This window comes from Rana temporaria, chromosome 3 (assembly GCF_905171775.1).
Source record: "Rana temporaria chromosome 3, aRanTem1.1, whole genome shotgun sequence".
In the NCBI taxonomy this organism is placed as follows: Eukaryota; Metazoa; Chordata; class Amphibia; order Anura; family Ranidae; genus Rana; species Rana temporaria.
Genome location: NC_053491.1, coordinates 281214895 through 281237653, shown reverse-complemented (window position 1 = coordinate 281237653; position 22759 = coordinate 281214895). Strand labels below are relative to the sequence as shown.

General features: G+C 49.0%; 1 protein-coding gene across 2 annotated transcripts in view; it reads left to right on the top strand.

The window, feature by feature from the left end:
- KCNIP1 (potassium voltage-gated channel interacting protein 1) overlaps positions 1–22759 on the top strand; it is a 359325-nt gene that overhangs the window by 139046 nt on the left and 197520 nt on the right. For both annotated transcript variants that reach the window (XM_040344693.1, XM_040344692.1), the window contains one exon: positions 953–1023. In XM_040344693.1, the coding sequence (XP_040200627.1) occupies positions 953–1023 (71 nt within the window). The remainder of the gene's footprint in view (positions 1–952; positions 1024–22759) is intronic.

Below are 22759 nucleotides of genomic sequence, written 5' to 3'. Positions count from 1 at the left end.
GGATCACACTGATGCACTGTGGTTCAGTTGCAGTGCTGGGGTATACACAGTTTTCCTGCATTTACCTCTATTTTCACTACAGTCCCACAGACTTCTATTAGATTACACATGTTTGCAACATTTTCTGAAAATGTTCTTTATTCTGAATCTTTGGTGTGCTTTCAGAAAACAAAGTAAAATTACACACTAACTAATCGACGTCTGTCTTCATATACCCCAGCACTGCGACAAACTCCAGGACACCAGTGTGAACCCAAAGGCTCCAGGATGTTGTGCAATGTAAAGGCGTCCAGAGGTGCAGGGTGCTGTGTAATGTAAAGGAGTCCAGAAGGTGCAGGGGGTTGTGTAATGTAAAAGGGTCCAGATCTGTGGGGTGCTGTGTAATGTAAAGGGGTCCAGAGGTACAGGGGGTTGTGTAATGTAAAAGGGTCCAGAGCTGTGGGGTGCTGTGTAATGTAAAGGCGTCCAGAGCGGTGGGGTGCTGTGTAATGTAAAGGGGTCCAGAGGTGCAGTTGTGGAGAGGGGGTACACAGTAGTGACAGAGATATTGAAAGATGCAGGGGTCACAGTCAGGTGTTTTTACATTTTAACGTGGGGGGCACTTTTAACCCCCTCTAGCGGTCGAAGAAAGAGTTAAATGCGACTGTGTATCGCCACTGCCGAAGCGGACTCCCATGAATGCAGCCCTCTTTCCTCTCCCCTGCAGCTCCACAGGCAGACACAGAAGAGATCATGTGACGGAACTTGAGCTGGCTGAAAATAGGTAAGTATACAGATCTTATTCAGGTTAGTAAGCATACAGTAGGTGTTAGGAGGGAGGAGGGGACTGTTTTAAGACTAGTTAGGGTTAAGTTGAAATTTTACTTTAATGTCAACTAAAAGCTGATGAAATTATTTGAAACTCAAACAGCAAATTTCTATTCTAAATTGTTGTTGCATTTTTATTTAATAGATGCAAGTACGTATGCACATTATCTCTTCAATGCATTTGATGCAGCTCAGTCTGGATCAGTTAAATTTGAGGTAAGTGGATTTTGAATTTAAGCCAGCTTATATCTGTGCAATTGCAATTTTGTTTAGGTGTTATATAAGCACAAAAGTACAGTTTAGTACTCATTCTACAATACGGCTTATTTTTTACGTTAATTAATAAAAGGTACCTCTGCAGCTATGTACAGTATAATTTTCATTTCACAAAAAATATAAATGTGAATGTAGATTAGATTTTTTAAAGAATTTTAATTGTATGCACTTTAGGATAGCATTTAAAATACATTTAATCATCTAAAGTATACTATGGAAAAACAAAAATGAGCTAATATCACAGTTGCTACCCCAGAAAAAGCATACAACCCCTGGAAAAGCAGCAGGAAAAAGTCTGAAAATACGAAGATACTAAACCCACAACAGTAAAATCAGTGGCCCAGATTCAGGTATGACTTGCGCGGGAGCAAGTGTGATTTGCGCCGCGCAAGTACGGATTTGCTCCCAGGCAAATTTGCGGGTGACCCAGAAAGCAAGCTAAGCCTGAAATGTGCCATTTTTGCACGGAGGCAGTTTCCTTGCCCCGGCGCAATTAAGGGGCAATTTTGCTCAGGGAGCAACTTGCGCTCTCATGGTTTTCCCTCAGCAAATATGCAAATGAGGAACTGCCACTGATTCATAAACTTGCGCGTGTGAGGAGCATTTTGCTCCCAAAGCGCGCAAGCTGTTTGGCCAGGGCAAATTTGCACTTTATGAAAGCAGGGGCTAGTTAGCAACAGATGGCCACAGGTCAGCTGGAGAGCAACTACAGCAGCATCAAGACGGACGAGCTGAACAAGCAGAGCACCCACACTTTCTGGATCTCACATCTGTGTGCCAACATGCCAGGGGCAGCTACAAAATAAAAAAAAGCTCATAATCTGAGCATCAATAAAAAAAAAAAATCAAAATCTGAGCATAACCAAAAAACAAGCTCATAATCTGAGCCACCAAAAAAAAAAAAAATGGTCATAAATTATTTTTTTCTTTTGGACATCCTTGGCCCAAGGGTGCCCCGGCTCTGGCTCCTCAGACGCCGTGGTGGAGCATGGGGTGGGGTTGGAGGGGGGGAGCATCAACCCCTACTTCATCTCTCCTGGCAGGTGGTGCCTGCAAGCCCTCCATGGCGTTGGCCAGGCGGTTGAGGACGGTGTTGGTCTGTCCCAACATCCTCATCTGCCATGTGGTGGTGATCCTCAACTGCCGTCGGGTAAGTCTCCCCTCCTCCCACACAGCAGCAGTGTTGGCCTCCACCGCACCTGCCAACCTGCTCACCTCCGAAGTTAATAATGCAGTGGCATCCTGCTGTTCAACCAGGCAGGTCACAATGGCTGCGCAGTTGCCACTAACATCCTCCAGGGTCTCATTCTGTCGGTCCCCCCGGTCAGCATGGTGGGTGAGGGCCTGCTGGACAGAGGAGGAGGAGGATGCCAGGCTGTCCGCCACCCGCCTCAGGTCTCCCACCATCTCCCCTATATGGTGGGTCTGCCGGGCCTGCTCCTCCTGCAGACCCTCACGGAGGCTGGAGGGTACACCCCGAGTTTTAGAAAGAGCCTTCCTTGGAGGAGAGGCTGGGGCACGAACTGAGGGAGCAGAAGGGGAGGGGGGTCACACAGGAGGGAGTGACACTGGAGGGAGGGACACTGGAGGGGCTTGCCCTGGAGGGGGATGATGTTATGGTCGGGGGGGTGGTGGGTCGGTCAGGGATGGTGGGATCCTCCTGGAGGGACACTGCTTCCTCCAGATTGAGGATAACGGCCTCCTCCACCACTTCCTCCTCCCTAGATGGACTCTGGCCGATATCCTCCTCCACCAACATGCCCAGGATCTGCAGGGGGCCTGACTGGACCCCATGATGTTCTGGGGATGGCGTGGGTCTCCCTACAGCCGACGATGGCCCAGCCTCATCATCAACATCTGTGGATGACACAAAAAAAATATGTTGCTGGAGCAACACACTTATCACATGTTCCCTTCTACCCCCTCCCATGATACACAGCAGATATGAGAAACAAAAACTTGTTACATGTTCCCTTCTACCCCCTCATATGTTCCCTTCTACCCCCTCCCATGATACACAGCAGATATGAGAATATAAAACTTGTTACATGTTCCCTTCTACCCCCTCATATGTTCACTTCTACCCCCTCCCATGATACACAGCGAATATGAGAAACAAAAACTTGTTACATGTTCCCTTCTACCCCCTCATATGTTCCCTTCTACCCCCTCCCATGATACACAGCAGATATGAGAAACAAAAACTTGTTACATGTTCCCTTCTACCCCCTCATATGTTCCCTTCTACCCCCTCCCATGATACACAGCAAATGTGAGAATATAAAACTTGTTACATGTTCCCTTCTACCCCCTCATATGTTCCCTTCTACCTCCTCCCATGATACACAGCGAATATGAGAAACAAAAACTTGTTACATGTTCCCTTCTACCCCCTCATATGTTCCCTTCTACCCCCTCCCATGATACACAGCAAATATGAGAAACAAAAAACTTACCAGTCCCCAAGTCCCCAACAGTGGAGTCATAGCCTGGCAGTCCCTCCACCTGCTCCAGCGCTAGACTCTGAGAGATGACCTCCTCCTCCGGATTGAGTCGCACAGAACAGGCTGGTCCTCCTCCGGTGCCCCTGCTGTGCTTTTTAATGAGGACAATTTTGTCCCGGACGCGACGCCGCATGTCCGTGAACTTTTTCTGGATGTCCATCCAAGTCCAGTCCTCAAAGCCCAGGGCATTGATGTCTAAGGTTATCGCCTCAAATATTGCCCTCCTTTGGGCTACGGTAGTATTTTGGTGTTCAGCGCCATACAGAACAGCAGTATAGCGCGTCAGTGCCGCCAGCATGATCTCCATCTCCGCTGCCACAAAATTTGCCTTCCTCTTTTTTTTTGGGCCGGGAGATGCCATCTCCCAGCAAAGGGCAAAATTACCTTGCTCAGGGGGGGTGGAACAAGCAGGATGTAATTTTGCATAGGACCTGCACAGGTCTGCCCCTATTTATTTGCTCAGTGCAAGCAGGTGGGCAAAATTTGCCCTGAAAATAGGCGCAAACCACTGCTGAGTGGAAAAAAGATCATTTGCATAGGGCACACCCACTTTCACTTGCGCTGCCTTAGGCCCTGATTTTTGCCTTACAAAGGAGCAAGTTAGCAGACAAAAGGAATCCTGAATCAGGTGGCAATCTTTCCAATTTGCCCCAGCGCAGAGCAAATCAGCTGCTCTTCACATGTGCAACTAATGGGCAAATCTACCTGAATCTGGGCCAGTGTGTATATGCAGTAAAGCACAGGTGTCAAACACAAGGCCCGCGGGCCGAATCCGGCCCTCCAGGCCATTTCATGTGGCCCTCGCACCTCTTCTGCAGCTGCTGGAGAGCTCCAGCCCTCCTCTGGTCCTCTTCCAGACCCCTACTTTCTGCTTCCAAGCAATGCATCCAGCTTCTTCCCAGTAGCAGCATAAGGAAAGGGGGTGCACTGTGATGTAAGGGAGAGTGGAGGACTCAACTTCTGATGGTGGGTTGGCTCTTGACATCTAATGTAAGGGGAGAGGATGCGCTGGACATCTAATCTTACAGATACAACCGGCCCTTTTGAGGGCAATCATAATGCTGATGTGGCCCACCAAGAAATTGAGTTTGACACCCTTGCAGTAAAGTATGTTCATTATACTCACTGTGGAACCTAAGGGGTTAATCCTCTGCATTGCGTAAAAAGGCTGTTTCATCATGGCTTCTCTGATCCTCCCCTCCTTCCATTGACCCTGATAATTTCCTGATAACATGAGTATGGAGTTAGGCTGCACATGCTCAGTTTGACGTGTATTGCTAGAGAGGTTTTTGTTTTTATCTTGAGAGACTGCATGCGATCAGCACAGGGCCAATCAGTGCTGTGCAGACAGAGAGTCAGGGATCTTGCAGTCTAATAGTAAAGTCAAAAAACTCCTTCTACAAGCTTTAACCATTGCTCAGCTGGTTAAAGCTTGTAGGAACACACTGGACACTGGCAGAATTCACAAGACTGCTCTAACTGCTGACGAGAAAGGGTAATAAGTAGTTTATATTTAATAAAATAATTGCATTTCCATGTTCTGTGTACTGTGGGAGACCAGATATAGTGAATGCTGGGTCCTGGGTTTAGTAACAATTTAAAGGAAATGGGGAAGATCCAAAGGGACATATAAAAACTAATGAACAAACACAAAATACATTAATATCACCCTTTTAAAAATGGGAAAACCAACATATAACAGATTTCACCCATTATTTGACCAAATAGAGAAAGGGGGAACACAAAGAGGAAGAGGTTGGAATAAATAGTTCAATCTTAGTGTTTGCTGACGATACAAAGCTAAGTGGTTAATAACCTCAGAAACTTTACAGGAAGACCATGATAAAATAAAGGGGTGGACAACTACACGGAAAATTAGGTTTATTATTGGAGATGTAAGGTAATAGCTTTGGGGACTAAAAATATGAATGCCACATGCTAAGGGGAATACCTCTTGGGGAATTCATGATGGAAAAGAATATGGGGTAAGCTAGCAGACTAATCACATGCATTAAAAAGGGTATTCTCTTAAAGTGGAGTTCCACCCATAAATGGAACTTCCACCGATCCTGTTCCTTCCCCCCTTCGTTGTCACATATGGCACCTTTCAGGGGGGAGGGTGGAGCAGATACCTGTCTAATACAGATATTTTCTCCCACTTTCGGCAAAAGATTTCTGCAGTATCCATGGCGATCCACGCCATGTCTGGCCCCTCCTCCACCCCCCGCTGTTTTCTGGGGTATAGGTAAGTAAGAATATTTAAGTCATCCTGGTTGACCCCAGGGCAATTAAACAAGCCATTTCCTGTGGTGTTAGGTCCATTTGGTCTGGAACACTCTGGGTTAAATTACCCTCAGGCTTTCAATATATGATTTTGTCCAATAGGCTTTCAGTTATTTACCTTGACACGCAGCGTACTCTTTACGCATGCGCAGTAACGCGACGGGCCCTGCGACGTGGGCCGTCGTACGCACGCCTCGCTCCGTCCTATCCAGCATGGAACGCAGCGTGCGACCACTCCCATGCAAGCGGATTGGGAGATCGTGGCGCGCATCCCGTTCTGTCGTATCTAGTATAGGGCGCAGCGTACGGCCACTCCCCACACAAGGGGATTGGTAGAGCACAGCGTGCGGCCACTCCCCACACAAGAGGATTGGTAGGCCGTGTCCTACGATGCAAGCCGTCGGGTACACGCCCCCTCCACACGCTGTCCTATTATTGTTTTTTACTGTGAGGGACGCTGAATACAAACAGGCTAGCCTGACGGCGTATAGCCACTTGTTTGTCTTCGGCGTGGGGTCATTTTACATGTGACCCACATGCTCTTACACTACTGGCTATCATGAGAGGTCATGACTCACATGCTTAGTCACATGATCCTCTCTATCACATGATGATAAGAATATTGGCCCCATCACCTCCATTAAAGGTTTGTCTTTTCTTATCTTAACCAGTTTTGGAAGTAAAGGGATTGTTTAGTCCATTCGAACCCTCGTGCCTTTGCCTTTATATTTTTATCTAGGCCAGTATTTACTTATAGGTATGTCAATTTTATAACGGGCAGACCCGGAAGTGAACTCGGATTGGACGAGCTCCCAGGAAGTACTGTAGTGGGGTCATATTTTGTATTTAAGCATGGTGGCATCAGTAGAGTCTTACCCCAGATGATGCAAACTATTGCGAAACGCGTCAGACCTCTACTGCTGCCATGCACATTTCTATATTGATGTCCTTTTTATTCATCCAATTGTAAGTGTTTTTAACCGTTATTAAAACTTCCATGTTTTTACGGAATTACACTATGTGCCTTTCATTTCCTTTATGCACTCTGGGCATTGTTTGATCTTCTGAGAGTCATCTCCAAGTTGTTGATACCTCCTCCTGTCCTGGTTCAAGTGATGTCTTCAGGGTATCCTGCCGATTACATATTTGGTTCCTGCTGATGTGTCCTCTGTGAAGGATGTCTCGGCCCGAACCCAACGCCGGATGTGGTTCTGAAAGTGATGGACCTGTTAGCGGAGGAGGCTAAACAAATAAGGGACGCAGAACTACAGAAGGATAAACAAATAAGGGACGCAGAACTACAGGAGGCTAAACAAATAAGGGACGCAGAGCTACAGAAGGCTAAAGAAATAAGGGACGCAGAACTCCAGAAGGCTAAAGAAATAAGGGACGCAGAGCTACAGGAGGATAAACAAATAAGGGACGCAGAGCTACAGTTAAAACTGGCAGCAGTCCAACAAGCAGCCGCACATTCTCCAAACAGTGAGTACAGCACAGCAGACGCAAGGAAGATTCCGTTTAGCGCTTTTAAAGCTTTTGATGAAAAGGACTGTGAAATTGATAACTACCTGGCAGACTTTGAGCGACAATGTAACCTGCACCGAATTGCTAGAAGAGAGTGGGTTGCAATATTGTCAGGCAAACTGTCAGGCAAAGCTTCTGATGCTTTCCGGACCGTGCCAGATCAGGATATCCATAGCTACGCCCGGGTTAAAGAAGCGCTCCTGGCTCGTTATGCAGTAACCCCAGAGTCCCACCGACAGAAGTTCAGGGACTCACGCAAAACCACGAAAGACTCTTACGCAGAATGGGCATGCCAGCTGTCCCTGTCGGCCTCTAACTGGGTTAACAGCAGCCAGGCCACCACCGCAGAGGACATTTTGCAACTAATGCTCCTGGAGCAATTTTACAATCACATCCAGACGGATGTCAAAGATTGGGTGAGAGATCGCAGGCCCATGACTCTACCAGAGGCCGCGAAGTTGGCGGATGAATATGCGGATACTCGCAAGACAAACCAGGTCACACCACGGGTACAACCTCCACAACCAACGGCGCCCTCACACCCACCAGCCGCTAGATACCAACCGCCTAACAGACCGATGACATCTAGCCCTCGCTACCCACGCCAGGAGGACAACGAACAACGCTGCTTCCGGTGCAAACAGTTGGGTCACTTCAAGCAGAATTGCCCCATGAACGACAACACCAGGTCAAATTGGTCTCAACCTGGGTACCGCCCACCAGCAGCAGCCCATTGTGTAGACTCGGCTTGGGATCTCCAGGAGCTGGGTCCGGAAGAACCATTGGGCACCCCTTACGAAGCCCTCATGGTACAATCTGTTATTACGGACAACAGGGAACACCATTGTCAGCTGGTCATGGGCGACCGCCATGAGCCGGAGGGGCCTTGGAGGGAGCTGGGCAGAAAGAGGCACCGCCAGCTACCCTCCAAGAAGAAGAGGTCCTGGAAGTCATATAACCAGCGGACCTGGGAGGAGAAGAAGCGACTGGAGGAGATGGAATCGCAGCGGGCGCCCCAGATGCGGGCGGAGATGTTCGCCAAGGGCCCACCGGTGGCCCCTTACACCACCACCCAGTTCCTGATGATGAAGGACCACGTGGGGAGCCTGCAGGACATGAGCAAGCAGGATCTGATCCGTGAGTACATAGAGCTGGAGGAGTGCATAAGCCGCATGGAGGAGGAGAACAACCACCTGAGGTCACAGCGGGCTGACCCCCCCAGGCTCCATGAACTGGAGATGGAGCTGGAGAAGCTCAAAGAGGAGAACCGGCGGCTGCGGAGGGAGCAGGGGGTGGCTGACCTTATGGGGCTCTGAGTCCCCTCTCCCCCCCCCCCCCCCGGACTCTGAGCACCAGTGCTACAGCATTTCAACAAATATAACTTTTTCTTTTTATGAATCTCCTGTGATTGTCACTTCAGAGCCATAACCTGCCCCCTCCCATAGCGGGACACCTAGACGGCGGCGCACAGACCCATTCGCTGTCTTCACACTGACTTCTGGTGACTTTGCAGATCGCACAAAGACTTGGGGACTGACCGGCGTGTGATCTGACGACCCGGTAGCATACCTGAGTCGGAAGCAGTTACCAATGGAGGTCAGTCACGCCAAACGGAGTTAACCTCGGACTAAAAGCTCTGAACCCGTCAACCCTACTGGACCAGGGAAGGTCCAACCGGGTTTGCCGGAGCAGGGAGAAAAAGGGGGGCCATTGTGAAGGATGTCAGTGTAAATCTCCCTGCTTGGTTCATGTGTCACAAGCTATTGACATGTTAATGACCCTTCCTCAGCCAGCTCCCTAGTTCAAATGGTAATTGATTTATTGTGTGTGGGAAGGAGACCGGCCTTACTGTTTACAATGATTAGATAAGGGGCTCATGTTAATTATTCTGATTGCTTCATTGTGGTCAGGCTGTTACACCTAGTAATTAACTCCGCTGATGTCTTTATCTAAAGAAACATGTCTGCATGGTCGGCTCCGACTTGTCTCCTATAATCTGTATGGGAAACCCCACTGTGTGAGGGGGGCGTTCCTAACAGGCTGTAACCACATATAAGCTGAGTTTTTGTGTCAATAAAGTGTCTTGTTCCAGCAGTAAGCTTGTCTCATGTGTGGCTTTCTGGGCGATTCCAGGGATACCCCTCCTCGTGGAATATTGGGGTGATTGTCGTTATGGGAAGAAGGGAACGTTGACGGGGATATCATACCGATACCGTCACATCCTCCATCCATTTACATTCAGCTTTATTGACCCTTTGAGCGTACGCTCACTTGGGTTCAATAGATCTGGTAAGCCTCCCCTTTTGGTAGTGGGTGTTGTTTTCACACGTTAAGCTTACCGTTAATCACTGTGGTGTTTGGAATTATTTACTGCATACGGTTCATCCATCTATCAAGTTCACACACTCATACGGACTTGCATTTGATTACACTGTTATTTAGTGTTGATATAGACTTTCAGTGTCTTGTGTTATTTTCAATTTTCACTTTAGCGCTACAATTTTTGTATACCATGTATTGCTTTCTTGTTTCACTAGATTGTTTGTGGCTGCTCACTACTACAATAGCGCAGATTTAGCTTTGTGTTTGTATTTGTCTTTCTCCTGAATGCTTATCAGAACAAATTTGCGGTGTGGTATGGCACAGACAAACTGCCAACCAGATTAACATCTTTCGTCTATTTTCCAAAGAGCTCTCCAATCTCACTCTACCAGGACTCTGGTAGTGAAAAACAAGAGCAGAATCAAATTCTTATCTGCAATATCTGCCCGCTTGCTATGTTTACTTACATTATATAGTTCCCTCCTTGAAACCTAGGAACTTAGTATTCCTGGCTTCTGAAACTCTGAACAAATTATCAAAACAACTATGATTTCTTTAGTATGAACCCACTCTAAAAAGGATCCCCATGGTAAAAGCAAAAATGTAACCACTTGCTGACCAGCCTCCATCGTTATACCGCGAACCGTCATAGCTGTATGTCGGTCCCTTTAACCGGGATAGGAGGCGCTTGTGCCCGCTGCATCGCCAGGGTGCCAATGCTCGTGACCGGCGGTCGCAATGACCACCGGCCTCGAGCGATCGTGGGCACGAGAGGCAGATCGTGGGCACTGTTCTGTGAGGAAAGACAGATTGTGAGTTCCTAATAGCTATCTGTCATTTCCTCTAGGTCAGTCCCCTCCCCCTACAGTTATAAACACACCTAGGGAACACAATTAACCCCTTGATCGCCCCATAGTGTTAACCCCTTCCCTGCCAGTGACATTTTTACATTAATCTGTGCATTTTTGTAGCACTGAGCGCTGTATAAATGCCAATGGTCCCAAAAATGTGTCAAAAGTGTGTCTGCCATAATGCTGCAGTCCCAATAAAAATCATAGATTGCCGCCATTACTAGTAAAAAAAAAAAAAAGCTATAAATCTATCCCTGATTTTGTAGACACTATAACTTTTACGCAAACCAATCAATATACGCTTATTGCGACTTTTATTACCAAAAATCTGTAGAAAAATACATATCAGCCTAAACCGAGGAAGACATTTGTTTTGTTTTTTAATTGAGATATTTATTATAGTAAAAAATATTGTGTTTTTTAAAAAAAAAACACAATTTTTTTTATTTAGACTCCTTTCACACTGAATCGTTTTTACAGCATCTTTGGAGCAACTTTTGGGCGCTGAAAAAAACGCCCCTCTCCATTGAAATGAATTGAAAGCGCTGTATAAACGCCTTGCCCTTTCACACTGAGGCGTTGCACTGGCGGGGCGTTGAGAAAAGTCCTGCAAGCAGCATCTTTGGAGCAGCTTTTGGGCGCTGAAAAAAACGCTCCAAAAACGCCCCTCTCCATTGAAATGAATTGAAAGCGCTGTAAAAACGCCTTTCCCTTTCACACTGAGGCACTGTAAAAACACCCTAAAACGTTAGGGTCTTAGCGGTGCTTTACCAGCACATTGGGATTGCAGATGAGGCTTTGCTCGAATAATGCTCGAATAACGCTCGATAAAAACGCTCGAATAACGCTCGAAAAACGCCCCACTGTGAGGCCCCGTACACACGACAGAGGAACTCGACGTGCTTGGCACGTCGAGTTCCTCGTCGAGTTTTGGGATGAAGCCGCCGAGGAGCTCGGCGGGCCGGCTTCTCCCATAGAAGAACGAGGACAACGAGAAAATAGAGAACATGTTCTCTATTTTCTCGTCGAGTTCCTCGGCGGCTCCATCGAGCCAAAACTGTACAGACGACAGAGTTTCTCGGCAGAATCCGGGTTTTGACCGAGTTTCTCGGTGAATTCTGCCGAGAAACTCTGTCGTGTGTACGAGGCCTGAAAGGGGCCTTATAGCGCAAAAAAATAAAAAACACAGAGGTGATAAAATACCACCAAGAAAGCTCTATTTGTGGGGGAAAAAATTAGTAGAGTGTTGTATCACCATGCAATTGTCATTCAAAATGTTACAGCGCTGAAAGTGGAAAATTGGCCTAGGCAGGAAGGAGGTGAAAATGCCCTGTATTGAAGTGGTTAAACCACTGTGTGGTAATTTTTTCTGAGTGCTTTGGGTTACTGTCATGTTGACAACTTTCTGGCAGAGGGCAGCAGATTTTCCTCAAGAATTTGATGGTATTTTTTCCCATTAATTTTTCTTCTATCCTGACAAGTGCTCCAGTCCCTGCTGCAGAGAAACACCCCCATAACAGGATGCGTTACTGTATGAATAGTCTTATTTAAATGGTGAGCTGTATTGGATTTCTGACAGACATATCATTTAGTGTTAAGGCCAAATAATTCAATTGTAGTCTCTAATCTGGTGATTAAATACTATAAAAAAAAAGCTCTACAGTAACTAACTAAAAAAAAGATTAAAATGTAATTTGGGTACAGTGTTGCTTTCCTAAGTAATTGTCATGAAAGAAGTGTAACAGCGCCATTGGCGGCCCATCCATTAAGGGCCCACGGGCACCACCCCCTCTCTCCAGCCGCCCCCTCTATGACTAATGGATAGTCGGCGCCTGAGTTACAGCAGTTTTTTTTTTAAAGCACCTGATTAGAGCCATAGGCTCTAATAGGCTTCAAAAAAGGTGGACTGTGAGTGCAGAGCATTGCGCCCATTGTCCACCCAGGTGTGTTAGAAAACCTAATGAATATTCGCTATTCTAACACTGAACTGCATCTCAGACAATCAGGTAACACGGGTCTAATATCCGTTAGGTGCTCTGATTGTCCCCTATTAAAATGGAAGAAGGGGGAAGTATGGAGGGCACAGGAGCCATCACACAGCTTGCCGCCATCACTTGCTGCCTGACCCACCACTAAGATGGGGAAAGTGCCAGGCAGACAGGGGGCGGGGGCCACAGTGGCAGGATTTGATGGGCACAACTGGTGGCATTTGGGCACAAGTGGCTGCATATGATGGGCAGGAATGGCTGCATTTGATGGACACAAGTGGCTGCATTTGGCGGGCGCAAGTGGCTGTATTTGATGGGCACAAATGGCTGCATATGGGGGGCACAAGTGGCTGCATTTGATGGAAACAAGTGGCTGCATATGACGGGCACAAGTGACTGCATATGATACGACACAAGTGGCTGCATTTGATAGGCACAAGTGGTTGCATTTGATGGGCACAAGTAGTTACATTTGATGTGCACAAGTTGGTGCATATGATGGGCACATCTGCTGCATTTGATGGGCACAGTTCCTGCATATGATGGTCACAAGTTACTGCATTTGATGGGCACAGTGGCTGCATTGGATGGAGCACAGTGGCTGCATTTGATGGGCACAAGTGGCTGCATTTGATGGGCACAAGTGGCTGCAATTGATGGCACAGTGGCTGCAATTGATGGCACAGTGGCTGCAATTGATGGCACAGTGGCTGCAATTGATGGCACATCGGCTGCAATTGATGGGCACAAGTGGCTGCATATGACTGGCACAAGTGGTGGCATATGATGGGCACAGTGGCTGCATATGATGGGCACATTTGCTGCATTTGATGGGGCACAAGTGGCTGCATATGGTGGGCACAGTGGCTGAAATTGATGGGCACAAGTGGCTGCATATGACTGGCACAAGTGGCGGCATGATGGGCACAGTGTCTGCATATGATGGGCACAGCGGCTGTATTTGATGGGGCTGAAATTGATGGGCACAAGTGGCTGCATATGATGGGCAAAAGTGACTGCATATGATGGGCACACGTGGCAGCATATTATGGGCACAGGGGCTGCATATGATTGGCACAGTGGCTGCATTTGATGGGGCACAGTGGCTGCAATTGATGGTCACAACAGCTGCCCATCAAATGCAGCCACTACATTTGCAAAAGTTGCAATTGATGGCACAGTGGCTGCATTTGATGGGCACAGTGGCTGCAATTGATGGCACAGTGGCTGCAATTTATGGACACAATGGCTGCAATTGATGGCACAGTGGCTGCATTTGATGGGCACAAGTGGCTGCACATGATGGTAACAAGTGGCTGCATTTAATGGGGCACAGTGGTTGCATTTGATGGGGCACAGTGGCTGCATTTGATGGGCATAAGTGGCTGCATCTGGTGGGTACAGTTGCTGCATATGACCGGCACAATGACTGCAAGTGATGGCACAGAGGGTGAATTTTATGGGCATAGTGGTTGCAATTGATGGCACAGTGGCTGCATTTGGTGGGCACAATGGCTGCAATTGATGGCACAGTGGCTTCATTTGATGGGCATAATGGCTGCATTTGATGGGACAAGTGAGGCTGCAATTGATGTGTTTTTTTAAGTATTTTTCAGTTTGTTTGCGCCACTCCCCAATAATTTTCAGGACCAGCCACCACTGGACAGCGCTGAAAACTAAAAAATAACCTGGGTAGGAAGGAATGAAAAAGTCCAGACTTGATGAAGTTAATGTCACCTAGTGAACTTTCAGTATTCTAATGAGGGGAGTTGTGTTTGCATCCCTTTAGAATTATTTAACCCTATAGACCAATATCGCTGTTAAATACAGACATAAAGATCTTCGCTAAAATAATTGCAGAAAGAGTTAACCACTTGACCACTGGGCACTTAAACCCCCTTCCTAACCAGATCAATTTTCAGCTTTCGGCGCTCTCACAATTTGAATGACAATTACTCAGTCATACAACATTGTACCCATTTTTGTCCTTTTTTTTCCACACAAATAGAGCTTTCTTTTGGTGGTATTTGATCACCTGTGGGTTTTTTATTTTTTGCGCTATAAAAGAAAAAAGACTGAAAATTCTGTAAAATTAAAAAAAAAATCTAGTTTCTGTCATATTAGCAGGTTATTTCTCACACACAGCATATGCATACCACAAATTACACCCCAAAACACATTCTGCTATTCCTCCCGAGTATGGCGATACCACATGTGTGAGACTTTTACACAACGTGGCCACATACAGAGGCCCAACATGCAGGGAGCACCTTCAGGCATTCTGGAGCACCCAGGCCAATTCTGGCATTCCTCTCCTACAAAATCATAATTTATTTGCTAGGAAATTACATGGAACCGCAAAACATTATATATGCTTTTTTAGCAAAGACCCAAGGGCCAGATCCACAAAAGAGATACGCCGACTTAACTCGAGTTTTCTAAATTTACACGGCGTGTATCTTTGCGCCCGATCCTCAAAACGAGAAGCGCCTGAAAATCCGGCTTTTCCGTCCTACCTAAAATAATTACACCGGCGCATTCTCGGGCGCAAATTACGCTAGGCACGCCGCTTTTTTTGATAGGCAAAGATGCAAATGAGGGAGATAGGGCGATCCACAGAATTAAGTGTGTGCGCCGTAGATTACGCCCTGTGCGCACCTGTTAGTTTCCCGGTGGGAATTTACACTTTATAAAAGCAGCCCTAATTTTACACATGCCGTCTGAATGTCTGCTGAAGCAACACCATTGAGGAAGAGCTCAGCACACACACACTTTCAGGACTACAATCTGTCTGCCAAAATGCCAGGACCATCAATGATCCTAGCTGCATTAGTGTCTATAGAGGCGCAAAGAAGGAGGAGGGCACAGAGGAGGAGGAGGAGGGCACAGGAGAGGGTATACCGCCCACGCCAAGATGTGTTTGGCATGCCTGCTTCTGAGGTATTCCGCAACTTCAGATTTAACCGTGAGGCCATCCTGGAATTAACCACAATCCTTCAGGATGATCTCACCAGCCCAACACAACGCTCCCATGCACTGCAGCCACTCATCAAAGTACTGGCAACTCTGCATTTTCTTGCCACTGGCTCTTTCCAACGCACAATTGGAGGCGTGGCTGGGCTGGCACAATCCTCCATGAGCAGGTGTGTGCACCAAGTGGTCCCTGCAATCCTGCGGCGCATGGGAAATCAATTTCAAAAACCCACCCAGGAGGACCAGCGTTTGAAGACCATGACAGACTTCTATCACATTGCCAGATTTCCACGCACCATCGGGGCCATTGATTGTACCCATGTGGCACTACAACCCCCCCATGATACTGAGCACATGTTCCGGAATCGTAAAGGCTGGCATTCCATAAATGTGCAGGTGATCGTAGATGCCCATGGCCTCATCTGGCACGTCTGTACTAAATTTCCGGGATCCTGCCATGACAGCTATATTTTCCGGCAGACCCAGATCTCCAGAGATTTGGACCAGAACATGTATGGAGACAGCTGGCTGATTGGTGAGTGACATGTGTGTCAGGTATGTCCCCCCCATGATGCTGACATCACAAGGGGCACATGCATGACTAATATCCTCCTGTCTTTTCCCTTACAGGTGACTCTGGATATGCCCTGGGACCTCACATGATGACCCCATTCAGGAACCCCCAAACCCCAGGAGAGCAACGCTACAACCAGGCGCACATACGTACCCGGGGAGTAGTTGAACGTACATTTGGGCTTATGAAGTCCCGCTTCAGATGCCTGGATAAGTCTGGGGGTACACTGCTGTATTCCCCAGACTTTGTGTGCCAAATAATTGGGGCATGTTGTATACTCCACAACTTTGCCCTGAGAAGGGGACTGCATATTGACTTATGTGATGACCTGACCCCCGACCCAGGCAATACCCCCCCAACCAACTCTACCCGGTCTGCTGAGGGCACAGCAGCCAGGAGACGCCTTGCAGAAGGCATTTTTTCCCAGTAAACGTACATGAATAATGTCAGAATAAGAATGTATCTTTTCCCTGTAAATGCACATCAATAAAGTCACAATGATAATGCATGAATGCACACCACTGTGGTCCCTAGCACAGACACATCACATGCACATCGAATTGGATTAGATCCAAGTCCCCCCCCCCTTTGGGACTTGGGAGCAGTAACGCCACGCCACGGCTCCAATTATGTCACTGTGCATTCATACACCATTCAGGAACCTGGGATTGCACTTCTCCCTGGTCCTGGGGATCCCTACTCCACCAAAACTGAGGGTGACACCCTTAATTTATCAGGAATGCCACCCCCCACATTCACACATCATTCACACACATAAATCAAATCATAAGTACAGAAGACCAAATTAAATAATAAAAAAAAAAAAATGCATAAACAAAAAAACAAAAGTATCCCTGCTAATTAATTAGCGGCGGCGATTGCTACGCCTTGGCTGGGCAGGGGCACGGGCAGGGGCACGGGCAGGGGCACGGCCACGGGCACGGGCACGGCCACGCCGTCGCGGAGGATGTCCATTGGGGGGGGGGGTGAGCTGGGGAAGGAGGAGCCTCCTGGGGGGGTGAGCTGGGGAAGGAGGAGCCTCCTGGGGGGGGTGAGCTGGGGAAGGAGGAGCCGCCCCTGCTGGCCTGCCCTCCATGGCCCCTGCAATTCGAGTGAGACAGGCAGTGAGGGCAGCCGCATTGGCCTGGCCAGACCTAGTATTGTCCTGCACAGCCTGGGTCAGGGCACTCAGCTCATGGGCCATGCGTGTTGTGGCGGTCTGTATGTCGTTCAAACATGTAATGACCGCCGTTGAGTTGGTGGCCACATCACCGAGTGCCTCCATCATTTCACCCTGGCTGTGCTCCATCTGGGTAATTTTTTTCAAGTATTTTCCCAAGAGTGCGGGTCTGCCGGGCATTGTCCTTCACCACACTGGCCGACAGACGCTCGCCCACAGCCACGGTCTCCTGGGTTGGCCCCCTGGCTGCCGCTGAGTCTTGTGGGCCTGGAGGAGGGGAGAGAGTGACCCTTGTGACTGGTAGTGTTGCTCACGAATATTCGCATTGCGAATATTCGACTCGAATATAGCATATTCGAGAAATCGCGCTATATTTCGAAATTCGCGGTGAATATTCGCAATTCCGAATATTCGATTTTTTACAATTTTTTTTTTGAATCAGATCACATCCTAGATATCTCCATCGACGTCTAAAAGCATTGCTGGTATCATTAGAGACCCTGGGCCGAGTAGCTGAAGCGTTCATTGAATTTTCCAGAAAGATCGCAATGCGATTATTCGGCAAACGCAATATCGCGCGATTACTTTCCTCGCCCCGATCTTCCGCATCAGAGCGATTTTTACAGTTTCATTTTTAAAACAGATCACATCCTAGTGATCTCCATAGACGTCTGAAAGCATTGCTGGTATGATTAGAGCCATTGGGCCGAGTAGCTGAAGCGATCATTTTATATTGCCGAATATTCGCAATGCGAATATTCGGCAATAGGAATATTGCGCGATTATTTGCTCCGCCCTTTTGCATCAGAGCCAATCAGAGTTCTCCTTCCACACTCGTCACAGGTTAGCAACCAATAGGAACCTGCCTGCATGGACATTATATAAGCTCACTCCCAGCACCATTTCATTGCAGATTCAGAAGCTGGCTATAGAGTGTGGAGGCTGTTTCTGTGTTCCTGGTTTCCTGTGTCTTTGTTCTTGATTGATTTAGATCATCACCAGCATTGCTATTTAGTGATTCCAGTGGATCTTTTCCAGTATATCAACTGCTTTTTTCAAAGCAATAGACCCAAGAGCTTTTTTCAAAGCTACGTTTTGTGCTGTTTTGTGCTGTTTTTTTCATTTGTGTTACTGTTTGATCCTGCAATCCTCCCTGTTCAGTTATATTTGCAAGAGATTTCAGAACACGTTTTGCTGAGCTTTATAAAAGAGCTTTTCTAAAAGCTAAGTTTTGTTCATCTTGTGTTACTGTTAGATCTTGCAGGTTCGCTGTTCAGTGATATTTGATAGGCATCTCAGTTCAAATTTTGTTTAGTTTTCCCTAAAGAGCTTTTATAAAAGCTAAGTTTTGTGTTCAGTTTAGTTAAATTTTGTGTAGTAAGTGTACACACTGTTAGTGTACATTTATTTCATCTAGCTTAGCTTAGTGTGTGTTTAGTGTCTGTGTTTTGTGTTTAAAAAAAAAAAAAAAAAAAAAGTTAGTGTTTGTTTAGTGCTTTTTTTTTTTTTCTTTAATTTTGTAGTCCTTGTCTGGTGTACTACTTTTCTTATAGTTTAGTAGCTGTCTGTGTACGTCTTTGTCTGCGTGCCTGTCTTGTAAAAAAAACACAAAAACACATTTTGTTCACATTTTCCCCCCCAATAAAGTTTAACCCCCCCACACACATATCAGCAATAATGAGCGGCATCCGTGGCCGTGGCAGCAGGGGTAGGGGAGTTACTCCCAGTGCTGGATCGCTGCCAGCACGGGGTACCTCTCGTGCCCCTACTAGTGGTAGAGGATCGGGTGCAAGGGGAGTACGCCTGATCCGGGAGTTCTTCCCATCGGGCAGCCGCCCGATATTGCCATCTCAGGCTCAAGTAGTGGTGGACTACATGGGGCACAGCAGTGCCACTGAGTCGTCGGTCCCGACTCACAGTAGTACCACCATTACACCGTTGCCTGTACTACCCCCCCCCAGCCCCCAAGAGTCCAGCATCTTACTGTTCGACAGCGACAGTGATAGGGATCTCTTGGGGGAGGCCATGCATCAGGCAGACCTCCAGCTCTGTCCTGATGGTCAGGACCTTTTTGAAGGGATGGATGAGGAGGATGGGATACCTGCTGGCAGTATCCCAGAGACATCCCTTCAAACTGGTGCTGCTGTTTTGGTGCAGGAAACAGCAGCACCTAGTCAGACCCAGGCGTGGGTGAGGGGACAGCGGAGCCAGGCTAGAGGCTCCATGTCACGTGGTTCCCTCAGACCAACACATCTCAGCCCTTGGTCTGACATCTCTGGGGGCGAAGAGGGTGACCCATCATGGTTGCCATCTGACGCGTCGGCTCACTACGTCAGTGACGACGGGGAAGGTAGGCACCCTGGTGAAACGGTGCGCCAGGTCACCACCAGGGAGACCATCGTCAGGGTCTCCACTGGTGATGGCAGCAGGAGGTGTCAGGAGGAGGAGCAGCAGCAGCAGCAGCAGCAGCAGGCAGCTCCACCTGTGCGCACCGAATCCCAGCAGGTGCAAGTAAGCGTCACCCCATCTGACAGGAGGGCGGTGCTGAAGTCACCTGTCTGGAATTTCTTTACCCTGGTGGCAGACAACCCTACCGTGGCCATCTGCCGGATTTGTAAAGTGAGGGTGAAGAGAGGGAAGTGTTTGGCTCGGGTGGGTACCACAGCCCTGAACCAGCACCTGAGGATAAACCACTGGGCGTTGTATGACGAGATGAAGCGTGGTGGTGGTAGCAGCGCCACCACCACAAGTGAGCAGGGTACAGCAGCCCCTGCCACATCTTCATCTGTTTCCAGCAGGTCATGCCCCCCCGCTCCCTCTAGTAGAGGTACTGGTACCGGCAGCCAGACCTCTACTTCCACAGCACCCTCCACGTCTGTGTCCCGCACTGCCGTCCGGCGCCAGGCGTCGATTTCAGACGCCTTTGACCGCACCACTCCCTTCCCCCCTGGAGACCGACGTGTGCGTTCCCTCAATGGGCTCCTGGCAAGGGTTATTGCCCAACATCTGCTGCCCTTCAACATAGTTGACAGCAACCCCTTCAGGCAGATGTTGGAGCAGGCCCAACCCCAATGGCGTGTCCCCAGCCGCCATTTCTTTGCCAGGACTGGTGTCCCTGCCCTACACCAGCACATTGTGCAGAATGTAACCCTGTCGCTGGATCACGCTGTCAGCGACAGGGTTCATCTGACAATGGATGGCTGGACCAGCAGGCATGGGCAGGGACGCTACATCAGCTTCACGGCCCATTGGGTTTCCCTCCGAGGCGTCGGTGAGGGATCGTCGGCAACCGATCTTGTGGTGCCGCCCCGGGGTGTCCAGGGGAGAACTGCTGGTCTCCCTCAAGCCACTGTCTCCGCAGCTGCTGAGCCTCCCAGCAAGCGCCCCCGTAGCTACTCAAGTGTGGGGCACGTGCGCTGTCAGGCCGTGCTCCAGCTTGTTAGTTTAGGGGACCGGAGACACACTGCAGAAGAAGTGCTGAAAGCACTTCAAGCTCAGGTCCAGAAGTGGCTGACACCCCGAAGGCTCCAGCCAGGTATGGTTGTCTGCGATAACGGCAGCAACCTACTCGCCGCCCTCCATGCTGGCAGTCTGACGCACGTGCCCTGTCTGGCACATGTCCTCAACCTGGTGGTGCAGAAGTTCCTGCGCACTTATCCAGGGTTGAGTGACATTGTGGCAAAGGCGCGTAGGATTGCCAGCCACTTCAGGCGCTCCCCAACCGCTACCGCGTCCCTGTCCAAATTGCAGCGGAAGTACAATCTGCCCCTTCACAGGCTGATTGTGGACAGTGTGACGCGGTGGAACTCCACCCTCCACATGCTGAAGAGGTTGTGGGAGCAGCAAAGGGCGGTGAGGGAGTACCTGATGGAACTAGGCACTGAGAGGGCTTCACCACAACTCCCTTTCATCGCCTGTGCGGAGTGGGGGCAGATAAACCAGGTCTGCCAAGTGTTGTCCTCCTTCGAGCAGGCGACCAAGATGGTCAGCAGTGAGCAAATTGGCCTCAATAGCGTGCTGCCAATACTGTTCATGCTGGAGAGGACACTAGATCGCCTGCTCGAGGCTGGGGAGAGTGCCTTGGTGGAGCAGGAGGAGTCAGCAATGCTCCACCGAGACCAGGGCCAGGACCAGGAGGAGGAGGAGGATGATGATGAAGAGGAGGAGGAGGTGGTTGCTGGTGTCGTCCCGGAGTCAGGGCCTGGTCAGGAGGGAGAGCCGGTGTTGGGGGCACCGATAGTCCGGGGGTTGGGCATGTCTGAGTTTGACCAGCAGCGCCTCAGGGAAGAAGAGTCGCACCTCATTCACCTGGCCAGCATTGAGGAGTCACAGCGGGCTGTGCTCTTCCCCATGGCTGCCCACATGCTGAGATGCCTCAGGAGGGACCCCCGGGTTAAGACCATCAAGACGAGGGATGATTTCTGGATGGCCACCCTTTTGGATCCCAGGTGCAAGGGGAAACTGGAGCAGTTCATCCCAGCCAGCCGGAGGCAGCACCGGATGGAGGAACTGCAGGCAGCCATTGTCAGACGGTTGGAGCAGGCAACTCCCCGGCCTCCAGTTGTCCCCCCTCATCTCACCCAGCAGGTGGCTGCACCCAGCTGCAGCCGAGCAGGGGACCTAATGGAAGAGATGAGGATGTTCTTCCAAACCGAGCGACCCAGTACCACCACCAGCAGCAGCAGCAGCAGTCACCACCAGCGGCTGGCCCACATGGTGGCAGACTACATGGCGTCCGTCGGTGCTTCTGACAGTATGAGCACCGACGACCCCATGGAGTACTGGGTTGCCAGATTGGACACCTGCCGCGAGCTCGCTCAGTATGCGCTGGAGTTATTGTCTTGCCCCCCCTCCAGCGTACTATCTGAGCGGACATTCAGCGCGGCAGGTGGGGTGGTCACGGACAAGAGGACCCGTCTGTCCACAGACTCCGTGGACAGACTCACATTCATAAAGATGAATGAGTCCTGGATCGGCGGTGACTTTCTGGCACCCGTCGTCGGTTCAGGGCGCTGAAGGGTCCCTTGCCATGCATTCCCTGATGAAGCCCCGGACCTGATGTATTTACAGTGCTGAATATAACTATTTCAACATCAGAGAAAATCAATGTTAATATTTGGTACAGTAGGCTTTCTTTGCAATTACAGCGGTCAAACATTTCTTGTAGTTTTACACCAGCTTTGCACACACTGGAGGAGGGATTTTGGCCCACTCCTCCACACAGATCTTCTCTACATCAGTCATGTTTCTGGGCTATCGCTGAGAAACACGGAGTTTGAGCTCCCTCCAAAGATTCTCTATTGGGTTTAGGTCTGGAGACTGGCTAGGCCACGCCAGAACCTTGATATGCTCCTTACAGAGCCAATCCTTGGTTATCCTGGCTGTGTGCTTTGGGTCATTCTCATGTTGGAAGACCCAGCCTCGACCCATCTTCAAAGCTCTAACTCAGGGAAGGAGGTTGTTGCCCAAAATCTTGC